Source organism: Culex quinquefasciatus, chromosome 2, assembly GCF_015732765.1.
Source record: "Culex quinquefasciatus strain JHB chromosome 2, VPISU_Cqui_1.0_pri_paternal, whole genome shotgun sequence".
Classification (NCBI taxonomy): Eukaryota; Metazoa; Arthropoda; class Insecta; order Diptera; family Culicidae; genus Culex; species Culex quinquefasciatus.
In genome coordinates this window covers 138,448,170-138,463,853 of record NC_051862.1, presented here as the reverse complement: position 1 = coordinate 138,463,853, position 15,684 = coordinate 138,448,170, and the positions used below count along the sequence as shown (strand labels likewise).

At 39.7% G+C, this 15,684-nt stretch overlaps 1 protein-coding gene across 9 annotated transcripts in view; it reads right to left on the bottom strand.

The window, feature by feature from the left end:
• Window positions 1-15,684, bottom strand: part of LOC6036674 (restin homolog) — a 207,413-nt gene that overhangs the window by 1,028 nt on the left and 190,701 nt on the right. For 8 of the 9 annotated variants that reach the window (XM_038254798.1, XM_038254799.1, XM_038254800.1 and 5 more), the window contains 2 exons: window positions 11,782-15,637; window positions 11,501-11,712 (listed from right to left, as the gene is read on the bottom strand). The exons of the other annotated variant lie outside the window; for it this stretch is intronic. In XM_038254798.1, the coding sequence (XP_038110726.1) occupies window positions 11,501-11,712; window positions 11,782-15,637 (4,068 nt within the window). The remainder of the gene's footprint in view (window positions 1-11,500; window positions 11,713-11,781; window positions 15,638-15,684) is intronic. 9 annotated transcript variants of the gene reach the window in all.

The following is a 15,684-nucleotide window of genomic DNA, read 5'->3' as shown; positions in this document are numbered from 1 at the left end:
TTTGACTCAGAAAAACTTGATTCTGACGTTTTTGCACATTTTGAACACGTATGGGTCAAAGCTCAGATTGCAAAAGAGACTCACATCTTTGCATCTGTGTATTTTCCCCCGTTATCGCCACTCAGCTCATATGAAGATTTCTTCAGGAACGCTGAAAAAATTATCTCCAGTCTAGATCCCGAATCCAAAATACATTTGTATGGCGATTTTAATCTCGGTGCTGTCGACTTCATGGTTGACGCAGAAAACGAGTCTATTCTTATTCCCATCTTAGGGGAAAGTGATAGATTACAATTAATTTTTGATAAAATGTACTCTCTCGGCCTAAATCAAATTAATCATGTTAAAAATCAAAATAATCGCTTTCTTGATCTTCTTTTTACTAATATGACTGAAGACTTCTGTGTGACTGAAGCAAATAATCCACTTTGGAAAAATGAAGCTCATCACACAGCAATTGAATTTTCACTTTTCGTGCATAAGGCTAATAACAGACCAGATGGTTCAGATTACGAAGAAATTCCTGATTACAATAATGCCAATTATCCCTTAATCAAACGTAGACTATTAGAAGTTGATTGGAAAGCATTACTAGAGAAAGAAACGAACATCGAGCTAGCAGTTAACACTTTCTATAGCATTATATACGACATCCTCGATGAAAGCGTCCCAATACGAAGAAAAAGACGCACAATTGACAAACACCCGCCTTGGTTTACGAGAGAGGTTAAAAACCTTAAAAATAGAAAACAAAAAGCTCACAAAGCTTACAAAAGCAATAGCCAAAAACTTGATGAGTATCTACAAATATGCAGTCAGTTAGAAGTCACCATCCAATTTGAATTTGAAAAGTATCATAGAAAGGTAGAATCGGAAATCAAGAGTGATTCCAAGCAGTTTTTCAATTTTGTAAAATCAAAATTAAAAAGTAGTAATTTTCCGTCAAATATGTCTCTCGACAATAAAATTGGCAAAAACAGTGCAGAAATTTGTGAATTATTCGCAAACTTTTTTGAAAGCGTATACACCTCTTTTGATGAAAACGATCGCGACCGAAGCTACTTTTCCTTTATACCCCAAGCAAATAACGAAATAACAGTCGATAGCTTATCCTTAGATGAAATTCAGGCGGCTCTTAAAGCTCTTGACAGTTCGAAAAGTACCGGACCAGATGGAATATCTCCAAAATTTGCAAAAAATGTAGCCTCTGAACTGGCTTCTCCGCTTTATTGGCTATTTAATCTATCATTAAAATCAGGAATATTCCCAAGTGCTTGGAAGAAATCATATTTAGTTCCAATTTTCAAATCTGGTAAAAATCTGACGTGAAAAACTACCGTGGAATTGCTCTTATTTCATGTATTCCCAAGCTCTTTGAGGCAATAGTTAACAACAAAATGTTTGCTCAATTAAAAGACTACATAACACAAAAACAGCATGGATTTTTCAAAGGGCGCTCAACCGCAACTAATCTTCTCTCGTTCGTAAACTACACATTGAATGAAATGGATAACAAAAACTCTGTACAGACACTCTATACTGACTTTAGCAAAGCCTTCGACAGAGTGGACATTCCTATGCTTCTTTTCAAATTGGATAAAATCGGAATTGATTCTAATCTACTTTCATGGCTTAAATCTTACTTAACAAAACGCACGCAATGTGTTAAATTTAATGGCCTCATATCTAGGCTCATCAATGTTACTTCCGGGGTACCTCAAGGCTCTCATTTAGGCCCATTACTTTTTATTCTTTACGTAAATGATGTATCCTTTATATTTAAGCATATCAACGTTTCGATTTACGCAGATGACATGAAATTGTTTATGAAAATTAAAGACGAAACTGACGCTTCAAGATTCCAGAACGAAATCAACATATTCTTTGAATGGTGCTGTCGTAGCCTTTTACAACTTAACATTAAAAAGTGTACATCGATCTTGTTCAGCAGAAAAATAAATAAGCCAAATATAAACGTAAAACTAGACAACCAGATAGTTGAAACTTGTTCAAATGTTAGAGATTTAGGAGTCATACTTGATTCTAAAATGACTTTCATCGAACATTACAACACGATGGTATTCAAAGCAACTAATATGCTCAACTTCATAAAACGATTCAGTTATAACTTTAAGGACCCCTATACATTGAAAACATTGTTCATAGCTTATGTTCGCTCTATTCTTGAATATTGTAGCGTCGTGTGGAGTCCACACATCAAAACACACGAAACCCGTATTGAATCAGTGCAAAAACAATTTTTACTATTTGCTCTTCGTAAACTAGGGTGGACAGTGTTTCCTCTTCCTTCGTATATTGCACGCTGTATGTTAATAAGCTTAGAAACACTTGTAAAGCGTCGTGAATTCGCTTCTCTCTCGTTCGTAAATGATCTTATTGCAAACCGAATTAATTCTCCAGAGTTGTTACAAACATTAAATTTCTATGAACCCACACGCGTATTGAGAGCACGTGAGCCTTTCGCATTGCATTTTCACAGAACTGACTACGCTAAACACGGGCCCATGAATAGAATGATGGAAACTTATAACAAATATAATAACATAATCGATTTCACAATGACAAAATCCACCATGAAAAAACAGTTCTACAATCAAAGATAGATGTTCCCCCCTTGTAATTAGAAACTAAGCAACGATCATGTAGTCTACGTATGTTTGACGAATAAATAAATAAATAAATAAATAAAATAAGGCTTAAAATTTCAACAAAACGCTGAACAAAAAATCTAAACCCGATTCAAAAGTTCCTCTCTTCTAGACTTTTTTTGGAATTAAATACTTAAATTTTCATAAAAAGTTGAAAATTTCAACCCAAAAATTCTAAAACAGTGAAAATGCACACAAGATTTCGAATTGTTCAAAACCCGTATTGCAAATAATAAAAATACAAAAAAAAACGGTATTTTGTGTAAATTTTGAAACTTCATTCCAAAAATTATAAAACAGTGCAAATGCATACAAAGTTTTGAATCTGATGATGCATATTATGAAAATTTGAGTATTTGAAAAAAATTCCAGCGCCTAATTCCAAAAACTCTAAAACTCTTAATTCCAAAAACTCTAAAACACTGAAATTGCATAACAAATTTCAAATCGTTTCATACAAAAATATAAAAAAAAATCAGAATATTTACAAAAAGCACGCTATTTTGTGAAAATTTTAGTAAACTCATTGAAAATGCGCACAAAATTTTAAAACGTTACATACCCATATTGCAAATTCTGCAAATTTGAGCATTTGGAAAAGAATTACGGTATTCTAAGAACATTTGAGTATTTCATTCCAAAAAGTTTAAACCAGGGGTAACCAAAGTATGGTCCGCGGTCCAAATATGGCCCGTGTACCAATTTTGAATGCGCAAAACGGTAATTTTTCATCATTCTGTTTGATATTTAGATCAGACCCAAAATCGAACACTTCCAATAAAACATATTTATTTACTGAGATTTTTATAGAGCAATCAGATTGAAAAAATGAAAGTATGACAATCAATTGTCTTTTACCAGCCTTTTACATAAAATTTTGAAGTCTTCCAATTTTACTAGCGTTTTGGTACAGTAAAAATATGATGAAACTGTGCTAAGTAAAACACCACCAGCAGCGCCGTACCTAGGGGTTGGCGTAGTTGGCCACCGCCAAGGGCGCCACAATCGATGATTGTATAAAATTTCCATGTCAGTTAAAACAAAATCCTCATTATTATTTCAAATAAAATGGACGCCAGAAGTAAAAGTATACCTAGCCATTAAATAGATTATTTGGACTAAAATATAAAAAAAAGTGTTTAAGGGGTGCAATGTTTTTCAAAACTTATATTAAATGGTATTTTTTTTTCATTGAAGAAGGGGCGCTACAATGGCAAAAAGTTTCAGGAGTTCTAGAAGAGCTTTTTAAAATAACTACAGCATAAAGTTCGCAGTATGATGATGCTTAGTCACACCTTCCAGACAAGAAATTGTACTTGTACTTGTTCGGTAACCAGGTGTTGTTTAACTGGGCTTAGTCCGTTGAAAAGCAGACAAACCTTAAAAACCAACAAAGCTAAATGATCGACGAGTCAGTGGATGCACAGATGAATATCATCATACAAAAAATAATTTAAAGTTTTCATGAAATGTTATGTTTAAACAATATGGTTTGGAAATATTTTTGAGAGGTTTTTATTGAGAAAATATAATGCATTGATGTTCCCCTTACCATTTTTCGATCAACCCAGTTAGCGAGCAGCATTCGTAACTGAGCTGATTTGTAATATTCACGTTAATTTAGCTGTAAATCATATTGACAAATTGATAGCTAAATTATGGTCATATTTTGAGTTTCTATAACATAAAAATTATTTTAACATTATAAAACATTATGTATACAAAATATCTCGAGTTTGAAAAATGGCTTTTGAGAAATTTATAGGACGATTTCCCTCTTCATAAGAAACTTTGTGCATTGGCATACGCTATTTAGAAATACCAGAATTTAAAAAAAAAAACGTTTTAAAATTAAAACGGCTGCTGAATTTCATTAAAAAGACTATTTCTTTCATGGGTAATTCTCCGCCAACTCACACAGCAGTTGCCCCGACCCCTCTTCGATTTGCGTGAAACTTTGTCCTAAGAGGTAACTTTTGTTCCTGATCACGAATCCGAGGTCCGTTTTTTGATATCTCGTGACGGAGGGGCGGTACGACCCCTTCCATTTTTGAACATGCGAAAAAAGAGGTGTTTTCAATAATTTGCAGCCTGAAACGGTGATGAGATAGAAATTTGGTGTCAACGGGACTTTTATGTAAAATTAGACGCCCGATTTGATGGCGTACTCAAAATTCCGAAAAAAACGTATTTTTCATCGAAAAAAAAACACTAAAAAAGTTTTAAAAATTCACCCATTTCCCGTTACTCGACTGTACAAAATTTTGGAACATGCCATTTTATGCAACCAAAAGAAAAATATATATCAAAATCTGCAACAGTAGATTTGCTGCAAAAAATGTTACATTTTCTAACAGTTTTTGCAGCAAGCTCATAGCTCATTTTTGCCCGCGTGTAAACATGTCAGCGATCTGCAGTTCTCACCAACACATATAATGCTGGCCCGTCCCCGAGCAACACTCCAGAGAGAAGATTATGTTGGTGCTCTGTCACTCTCAATTCATCAAGCGTCCATGGTGCGGTGGTAGCGTGTCGAAGCAATAACCAAGAAGTTGATGGTTCAATCCTCATTCTATTTAGATTTTTTTTCTCTAATACAATCAATCAGCCGTCGGTAATGTCGATAATTGTCGATAACGGGCAAAAATGTCATACCCCTATATAGCAAAAAATGTATGAGGACAGATTTCATGCAGATTCTGATATACTTTCATGCCTCCATGCATCACAATCAAGCGACTGCCAGTTGGGTGTGGGAAATTTAATGTACTTTTCGAATCTACATTGACCCAGAAGGGTCATTTTTTCATTTAGAACAACATTTTTCATTTTAAAACTTCATGTTTTTTCTAACTTTACAGGGTTATTTTTTAAAGTATAACAATGTTCTACAAAGTTGTAGAGCAGACAATTACAAAAATTTTGATATATAGACATAAGGGGTTTTCTTATAAACATCACGAGTTATCGCGATTTTACGAAAAAAAGTTTTGAAAAAGTTGGTCGTCATCGATCATGGCCGTTCATGGTCACCCGCGACAGACACGGACGACGAAACAAAGAGACCCACTCAGAGCGTTCCGTTTGAATTCCGTTTAGAATTCCGCTTGAGCGAAAAAAGTTCGATTCGAATTCTAAACAGTGTTCGTTTTAGATTCTAAACCGCATTCCGTTTCAAACGCAACAACCGGTTCCGTTTGAGTTTTCGTCGCAAATCGGTTTAAGCGGAATTCAAACGGAATCGGAACGGAATAGACGGGTAAGGTTTGACAGCTGCTTCTTCTTCTTGTTTTTTTTCTTTCTGATTTTATTTTTTGTTTTTATTAGAATTCATTACTGTTTTAACCAAGGTTTTAACTGTTTGGCCTATCTTAGGCAATTTTTATTAATATATAAAAATTAATCGAGAAAAAAACTCCCCACCATGAATCCCCATGTTTTTAATTACAAAAAAAATGTAAGTTTCACAACATATTACACTGAAAGGAAATTGTTGTCCAGACCGCACCTCTGAGGAATCGCACCGCTGAAGTCTGTTGGCCGCGTCGACGTTGCTGAACTGAGGACCAAATCACCGGATCAGATGCTCCGAGGATCGCGGAAAACCGTCGAGCAAGGTGACTTCCGCTAGAGATGAAATTTTCCTGCCTTGACCATTGTATGATCGGATGGTTCTCGTCCGCAGTTCTTCCGCTCTGGTCCACGCTGTGCCGCTGGGCGCTGGCATACGGTGTCTGCACTTTATCGTTGTCATGGCTATCGAAGGTCATCTAGGAACGTCCTCTTCGGTGTACTGAGATCCTCCTTCTTGGTACACTGAACAAGATTCAGAGTGGGTCCGACAAGCTGAACAGGTCGGAGAAACGGCTGGAAGACACATGCAAGAAGCCGGTTCCATCGAGCCCGGGAACGGTGGCCAGGAATCTGAAGGAGTCGTCGGTTATTGGGTTAATGGTCCGAATCATCAGAAATGCAGCGTAACTTACCTTTTATTTCCACAGTAAAATGTTTTTTTTTTTCTTCGAAAAACGTGGCACGAATGAAAACATGACCGAACAAGTTTTCCACTTTTTTCCAAACACTTTGACGTTTGATTGCCAAAAAATCAACAAGAAAACCGCTTCGGCGAAACGCGGCGAAATGTCATCGAGGTTCCACCATACACCAGCAGGTGTCGCCCTTGTGCAAAAATTGCTCAAATGGAATCGAAGCGGAACCCAACCAGACAAACCGTTTAGAAAATTTCGAAGCAATTTTCGAAGCGGAATTCGAAGCGGAATGAACCCGTCAAGCGGAGAACGGTTTGATTGGGGAAACGCTAAGAGTAACTTTTTCAAAACTTTTTTTCGTAAAATCCCGATAACTCGTGATGTTTATAAGCAAACCCCTTATGTCTATACATCAAAATTTTTGTAATTGTCTGCTCTACAACTTTGTTGAACATTATTACACTCTAAAAAATAACCCTGCAAAGTTAGAAAAAATACGAAATTTCAAAATGAAAATTTTTGTTCTAAATGAAAAAATGTCCCTTCTTGGTCAATGTAGATTCGAAAAGTACATTAAATTTCCCATAAAATAACATGTTCCAAAATTTTTTACAGTCGAGTAACGGAAAATGGGAGAATTTTTAAAACTTTTTGAGTGTTTTTTTCGATGAAAAATACGTTTTTTTCGGAATTCTGAGTACGCCATCAAATCGGGCGTCTAATTTTACATAAAAGTCCCGTTGACACCAAATTTCTATCTCATCACCGTTTCAGGCTGCAAATTGTTGAAAAACACCTCTTTTTTCGCATGTTCAAAAATGGAAGGGGTCGTACCGCCCCTCCGTCACGAGATATCAAAAAACGGACCTCGGATTCGTGATCAAGAACAAAAGTTACCCCTTAGGACAAAGTTTCACGCAAATCGAAGAGGGGTCGGGGCAACTTTTCCCGATTTCGTGTGAGTTGGTAGAGAATTACCCTCATAAAACATTCGTTTTTAGAGCATATAAGCTGCTCAGAACATCACTTTTTAAATTTTTGCTTAACCGGTGTTGAACAAATTGATACACAACTAAATTTTTCTGCCGAAATTCGAAAAAGAAATCAGAACAGCTAATCGCTCGGCAGATATATTATTCAAGCTATTAAAGTATCATTTTGCCAAAATATACACATTGAATTTTGAAAACGTCTTGAAAACTCTGGTAATAAGAGGATATTCATTTTTATTTTAAATCCAGACTAACATTTCAAAAGGGTCAAACATTGAATATTACGTCCATTTAAAATGCAAGTCTTGATTTATTTGTTTTACATTAGAAAATGGTGGGTTGTTTAGGTGAAACTTAGAAAACTACAATTTTAGTGTTTTTTCCCTTAAAGTGGCTGTTTCTCAGCAACCAACATTTGTTTTTGCATGAAATTACGATTATTTCCAAAAATCACAATTTTTTCAAAACATCATAAAATCTGCAATTTTTTTCCGTGTAACTATTTTTTTCTCAATAGTCCTCAACAATACCTACAACTTTGCCTTGGTGTCTTGATCAGAAAATTCACTCAAAAGTAACAGCTGTTTAAATATTTACGTACCATTTTTGTATGGACAGCTGCCAAAATTGCATGGAGACTTTTATGGGTTAACCAATGACTCAAAATAGCATCTTTGGTCATAGGGATGGCCCCCACAAAGTTTGAGCCAAATCAAAAAATACAAATAAAATCCATTTCCAATTTTGGTAGAGAATTGCTCATATATATATATATTTTATTTTTTTCTAACTTCACCGAAATTGAATCCATTGACAAATCAGCTGTTCAATCAAATTAATTCTAGTTCAGATAAAATTCTGCAGGCATAATTAATCATGATTGAGCTTTCGATTATGTGCATTTATCGAAAAATGAATAAAAAACAAAATTCTGCTATCGTTATCGATTTTATGAAATATGACAAAAATATTCGGTCAACATAATTCCTGCATTAAATTTTCAATTCAACCTATCTCATATTCATTTGAAAATTTGAACACAAACAACTGTGTTTCTGTTTCTTGCCATCATATTCAGGTCTCCAATTGGAATTATAAAACCAGAACTCATTGCATCAAGCAATGAAAATAAACATCAACTCATCAAAATGCTTGTAAATTTGGGTAGGGCGCCAAATTGATGCTTCGCCAAGGGCGCCGTGGACCCATGGTACGGCTCTGACCACCAGCATCAGATTAAGGGACCATCCAAAAACCACGTGGACACTAAGGTTGTTAACTATAAAATTTTCGAACAATCGTTATCGTCCGGACGATAACAATAATCTATCGTTATCGTCATCGTTATTCCGATAATTTTATCGGCGATAATTTATCTACGATAACGGACGATAAACTTATATTTAATATATCTCTAAAATTGACTAGAACCAACAAAGTTATGTTAAATTTTTAAGCTTCCTCTTCCTAATTATTTTTTTATAGTATGATAAGTTTCCAACAATAAATACCGTATTTTTTATAGTATTATTTTTTTTATATAATTTGCAATATGGGTATCAAACGATTTGAAATTTTGCATGCATTTTCACTCTAAGGGTGCATTTTCATAACTCCAGAATTCATGTTCTTGAATTCATCTTAACGGGTCAACTTTGACATAAATTATTTTTCAGCAATTTTCCGTTTATTTTTGATGAAGCAATTCGAAAAAATGATTGCTTACTTAGAGTTTTTTGAATGAAATACTCAAATTTTCACAAAATACCGTATTTTCTCGAAAATACTCAAATTTTTATAATTCGCAACAAAAAGAAAGAAAATACAGTATTTTGTGAAAATTTTAGTATTTATGCTTATGGATGATTCTGGGTTCGATTCCCATCTGCTGCAACCTTCCATCGGATGAGGAAGTAAAATGTCGGTCCCCGCCTTGGTTGTTCCCATAAGTACAAACAACACACCAAACCAAGCCTACTCCGGTGGAATCGCTGGCGGCGGTTGGACTCGCAATCCGAAGGTCGTCAGTTCAAACACTGGGGTGCAAGGTTCCTTGGAGTAGAAAGAGGTTTGGGTGCTCTCCCCATTCAAACCTTCGGACTCCTAGGTTCGAGCAGAAACTTGCAATAGAGACCACAAAAGACCCGGGGGTCGTTAATGTGGATGGTTTGATTTTTTTTGCTTTAAAACTTACTACATTATATATATATATTTATGTTCTTAGCAAACGCATTGAATATTTACCATGATATTCATGGATTATCGCCGATAGAATTATTGAAGTAACGATAACGATAGCAGATTATCGTTATCGTCCTGACCATTACCGTTATCGTTAGACGATAATATTATCGGCCTTAATTCTATCGATTAACAACCTTATCTACGCGCGCATGTATGGCATGTACGTACACGAAAAAGATTGAGGTTAAATTTTGTACCAGCCAGCAAGCCAAATGGCGTGCTAGTGTGCGTGAGCGCGGGCTTAGATAACTCTATTGTCCATACAAAAAAAAACAAAAAAAACTATTTTGTATGGAACGTGAACCTTGGCGTGAACAATTACTTACCCCCCTCCCAAACCCCCTCTCCAAAAGTGCTCACGTGGTTTATGGATGGTCCCTAAAAGCGATACACGAAAATTTCTACAGTACCGCTTATTTTTGCAATATTGAGGCAAAAGTTTAAAAAACTTATACACTATCTAACCAAAAAAACATTCGAAAAAGAACTATGTAATGTAATAATAGTATTTGATTGTTTGAATTTTATCTTGAATATTATAAAAAGAGAAACATTAAAAATGTTTTTTAAGAAACATTAAAAATGGTTGGCTCATTATTACATTTTTATTCATATTCATTTATAATATCCATAAAACATAAGATTTTGCAATGTTTGTCAAAATGATAATAAAGTTCTAAAAATGTAAAAAAAATAAATAAATAACGATTTCTAATATTTGGCCCGCACGTATCGTTATCAGAGCCGAATCGAGACTCATGTTGCGAATTGGGACACCAGTTTTAGCAATGGTGCAGCTACCAAAAGTTATATTTTGGTTTGTCAGATCTTCAAAACGCACCCTTTTTACAATCTTCCGGACATTCCTCAAAATATTTTTTTGGCATAACTTTTGAAGTACTTTTAATTAACTTTTGTTTAAAGCTAAGTGATTGAAGAAAGGCCATAAGTCACTAACTTTTTTTACACAACTTATCTATTCTTCGCAAATTAACAATTATTAATTATTAAAATTGATAATTATTATTCGCAATTCGCAATTTTCAGTGTAAGAACGGGCCTTGACCGATCTTATGCACTAGGTTCCCGACGAACACGCACTGCCCTTACACCTACATCTTAAATTATTAAAATTGAAAAAATAAATATATAAAATAAATTAGTTCTGGATAGGTCATAAGTAAAGATCCAGGATATTGATAGATAGATTTTGTAATTTAATAGGCAATCAACCATTCGAACTTCGGATACCGTCATCCTGGGGCGAAACGGGTCACATGGGGTGAATTGGGACAGCTGTTTAGCCTTGTTACCTTGTAATTTTTTGATTGTTTGCGGATAGAACAGGCACAGATCAACAAAAATAGTGCATCGATTTTCAAATTTCAAGCTTTTAAGTGCTCTAAAACGTGCTGTCCCTTTCAGACTGTAGTCCCGATTCGAACCAGATGACGGTAATCGAGTTAATGGACTTTCAATCAGATATCGAGATTTTATTTCAGTAATTTGTAGCGTTGCAGCTTCTAGTACCTAAATCTAAAATCAAAACATCCATGCAACATGACTAGAACATGAAACCCCATTATAAATTGTTACTTTGCCTTACCTTCGCATCCCTCGCAGTACTTCCGCGGCGGGGGCACCTTGCGCTCCTTCGTCGGGTCCGCCGCCGACGACGGATGCTTGAGCGATTCCGGCGGGCTGTCCGAGCACTGCTTCGGGCAGTCCTCCGTCTCGTGCTGATCAAACTCGTCGCAGATGTCGCAGAACACGCGCGGTGCCGGCTTCCGCTTGCCAAACTCGAAGCTCGAGTTGAAGCTGGCAAAATAAAGTAGAGTTGGGTTAGTTTGGTAAACAGTGAACATAATCCCGAAATCGAAAACCTACCCTGTGCCTTCGATGCTGGTCTGCTCCAGCGCCTGGATGCGGAGCGTTAGCTTTTCGTTCTTACGCTGCATGTCGGCGATGATCGAGTTCAGGAAGTTTATCTGCGCTCCAGCGTCATCGTCGGTGGTCTCACTACCGATGGTCATTGTCGTTGATGTACCGGAAGCCGCTGCCGATTCCAGTTCTTGCCGTAACTTGCGAATATCGCTGTCCTTGGTCGTTAGTTGCATTCGGAGAAGATCAATCTCCTTCTGAAGCTTTCGACTTGCGATCTGCATTTCGGTTTCGCGCAGTTCCAGGTCCTTCTTTTCACACTCCAGCTCCTGTTGGCGCTTTTCAACCGACCGCATCGTTCCAACTGTTTTGGCCGATTCACTCATCTGGGCCTCAAACTTGCTTAGCGTAGAGGAAAGTTTCTCCTGAAGTTCGCTGATCTCCTGTTGTTTCAGACTTTCCATTTCCAGCAGTTTCTGGTTCAGCTCGTGCAACTTGTGCGAACTCTCCGTCTCCACGGATTTCTTCTTGTTCAGTAAGTCTTCAAACTGCGACGTCTGTGCCGAAAGTTTTGTTTCCAACTCGTGGATCGTCCTGTCCTGTTCCTTTAGCTTTTCATCCTGTGTCTTCCCAGCAGCTTTCACCTTCTCCAGTTCCTCCCTCAAACCGCTCACTTCAGTAGCTGCCTTCGTTCCCTGTTCACTCCTCTCGGTAAGGCACTTCTCCGTAGATGCTAACTTGTCGAACACGTGCTGTAGTGCTTCCTCCTTCTGTGCCAAATCGCTTCGAAGTTGCTGCACTTCAGCTTCCTTCTGTGCGATCAGCGATTCCTTTTCTTGAACCGACTTCTGCAGAGATTCTTGCTCCAGTCCCTTCTGTTGGGAACCCTCTTCAACCGCTTTGATCGTTTGATCCTTTGAACTCACCTCCGCACGAAGTTGTTCAACAAGGCTTGACAATTCTTCTAACTTTGATCGTAACTCTACAGTTGCGCTCTCCTTCTCCGCGACAGTTCCTGCCAGTCGTGTACATTCCTGTTCCAATTGCGTTTTACTGGCTTCCAGTTCACCCGCTGTACTCGCCGACTTTTGTGCTTCCTTCTCTAGCTGCGTTTGCAGGTCTTTGCACTGCTCTTGGACACCCTCCAAACTTCCCTTTAGTTGTTCAACTTCTTCCTTGAGCACTTCTTCTCGGTTCACCAGATCAATCTGCTCCTCCTCCATCTCCTGGTACTTCTCCTTCAATCCTGTCAATTCCGCAGTCAGCTCCTTGCAGGTAGCTTCCGCCTTACCCTTCTCTCCGTTCACTTCCTGTACTTGCATTAGATAGCCTTCCAGTTGCTTCAACAGCTCCGAGTGCATCTCGGCATTCTGCTCCAGCTTCTTGCTCGACTCGACGCACTCGCTCTGCTTCTTGGACAACTCATCCTGCAGTGACCGCAGATCTTTCTCCAGTTCCGTAATCTTGGTGTTCTTTTCATCCAACTGAGCTGACGCATCGTGACTTCCCTTCTCCATCGAGTCTCGCAGTTCAGCTAGCGACTTTTTGACACTCGCTTCCGCTTCCTTCAATTCCTCGTATTGCTTCTTCAGCGAATCCTCACTTTCAGTTTTGTTCTTCAGCACATCCTCCAGCTCGGAACGCTCCTTGCCCGCCTTCTCAACGGCTTTTTCAAATTCATCCTTCACTTCCTTCAACGAACCTTCCAGTCGTGCCACCTTCCCGTTCAGTTCCTCCTTCAGCTGCTCAAACTCCACCAGCTTCAACTCGGCCTCCTTCAACAACCGGCTCCTCTCCTCCTCGAAGCTGGCCTTCAACCCGGCAATCTCACGCACCAGGTTCTCCTTCTCCACCTCGGCCGTCTCCTTGATCTTGGCCAGCTCCACGTTCAGCTCGTTCTCGCGGTCAATTTTCTGCCCGGAAATGTGCTGCATTTCACCGCGCAACCGTTCGATCTGATCGCTCAGCCCAGCGTTCGACTGGTTCGCTTCGTCGAGTCGCCGCTCCATGTCGATCTTGCTGCTGTCGAACGCATCCTGCAGCTCTTCCAGCAGTTTCTGCTTGCTTTTCAACTCTTCCGTGGTCTTGGCGAGCTCCGAGTTCGAGTCCAGCGTGGAGGACCGCAGCGTGTCCAGTTCACGTTCGAGGTCGGATTTCTGCTGCTGTAACTGGGTGGATTTTTGCTCCAGCGCTTCCATCTTGCGCTTCAGGTCGGCATGCTCGATCTCCAGCTTACCGAAGCTTTCCTGGAGTTCGGACAGCTTCTTTTCGCTGGACTCCGCCTTGGCATAGCTTTCGCTTAGCGAGTTGTTTAGTTTGTCTGCTGATTCACATTTGGAAGACAGTTCCGTTTTGAGCGCTTGGAGTTGCTTGTTCAGTTCCTGAATCTCGCTTGTTTTGCTGGAGAGTTCGTCTGTTGACGACTTGCCGAAGGTTTTTGATTCGTCCAGCTGCGTTAGCAGTTGCTCTTTAAGCTGCCCCAGTTTGTCCAGCGATGCTTCGAGTTCTCCAATCGCGGCCTCTTTGGCACCAATCTGTTTCTCGTGAGCTTCCGTCGCATTCTGCAGCTCTTCTTCGTGCGTCTTTTGTGCGTTCTTCAGTCTTTCCTCGAGCAGCGACACGGCCCCGCTCGAATCTTTCCGCAGTTTCTCCAGTTGTTCGGCCAACAGGGTTCGCTCTTCGTTGAGCTTACTCAAGGCGCTGTCCCGGTCGGCAAAACTGTTTCGCGTGTCTTCCAGCTCCCGGGCAAGATTTGCTTTGGCCGCGTTGAGTTCTTTCAGTTCGCCCTGCAGGGCACTGACGAGGATTTCCGCTTCCTCCAGCTGCTTGTCTTTGGCAAGTTGATCAGTCTCATAGTTGGCGAGCTTCTTGAGCAGGTCTTCCTTGGCTTTGCTCTCGAATTCTTGTGCGGCTTGGTGTTCCGCTTGACGGCTGTCACGGTCTTTGACGGTGTCGTCGAGCTTTTTCGAAAGTTCTGTGATGCTGGATTCGAGGTTTGTGATTTGATATTGCTTCGCGTCGATGTCTTGCTGCTTCTGCTCCAGTTCGGCGTCCTTCGAACGAAGCAGTGCCAGTTGTTCCTCATTCCCAGCGGAACTGTTCTTCAGATCGTCCTGAATCTTTACGAGAATCGTCTCTTTGTCCTCTGCAAGTTTCTCGCTTGCTTTGAGACTTTCTTCCAGCGTTTGTTGGCTCTTTTTGAGCTCTCGGACACTTTCCTCGTGTTGCTTTGCCTGTTCTTCGGTAGCCACAAGTTTCGCATTCAAATCGCTTATCTTTTTCTCCTTGTCTTCCAGTGCGAGCTTAGCTGCTGCCTGTTCCTGCGTCAGCTCTTCCACTTGGTTGCTCAGCTTGCTGATTGCGCCATCCTTCTCCTCCAGCACAACCTTGAGTCCGCTTTCTCCTTCGAGTAGCTTCACATCCCTCTGTCGGAGATCATTCAACAACGACTCAACCTCAGCCGTCAGCTTCTCAAGCTGCTTGTCACGCTCGCCGAGCAGCGTTTCCTTGCTTCGCACGTCGTTTTGCAGCTGGGACACTTCCTCTTCCAGGTTTCCTTCGGCGTTTTTCAGCTCCAGGTACTGCTTCTCCAGGTCGGCGTCCTTCGTCGTCAGCTCCACGTCCAGCTCGTCGATCCGTCCCTCCAGGTAGGTGATCTTCTCCTTGAGACACTGCTCGCTGATGTTGTAGCTCGACTCCTTGATGTCCAGATTCTTCTCCGTTTCGGCCAACCGCTCGTGCAGCTTGGCGACTTCATCCTCGAGCGATTGCTTGAGTTCCTCGCTGAGGTGCAGCTTCTGGTCCCGCTGGAGTATCTCCGCTTTGAGCTTGTCGATTTCCGCATTCAGCTGGGCCGTGGAATCTGCAGGGGACGGCTTTGTGTTTAGACACTGAATCGCTTTCATTCGT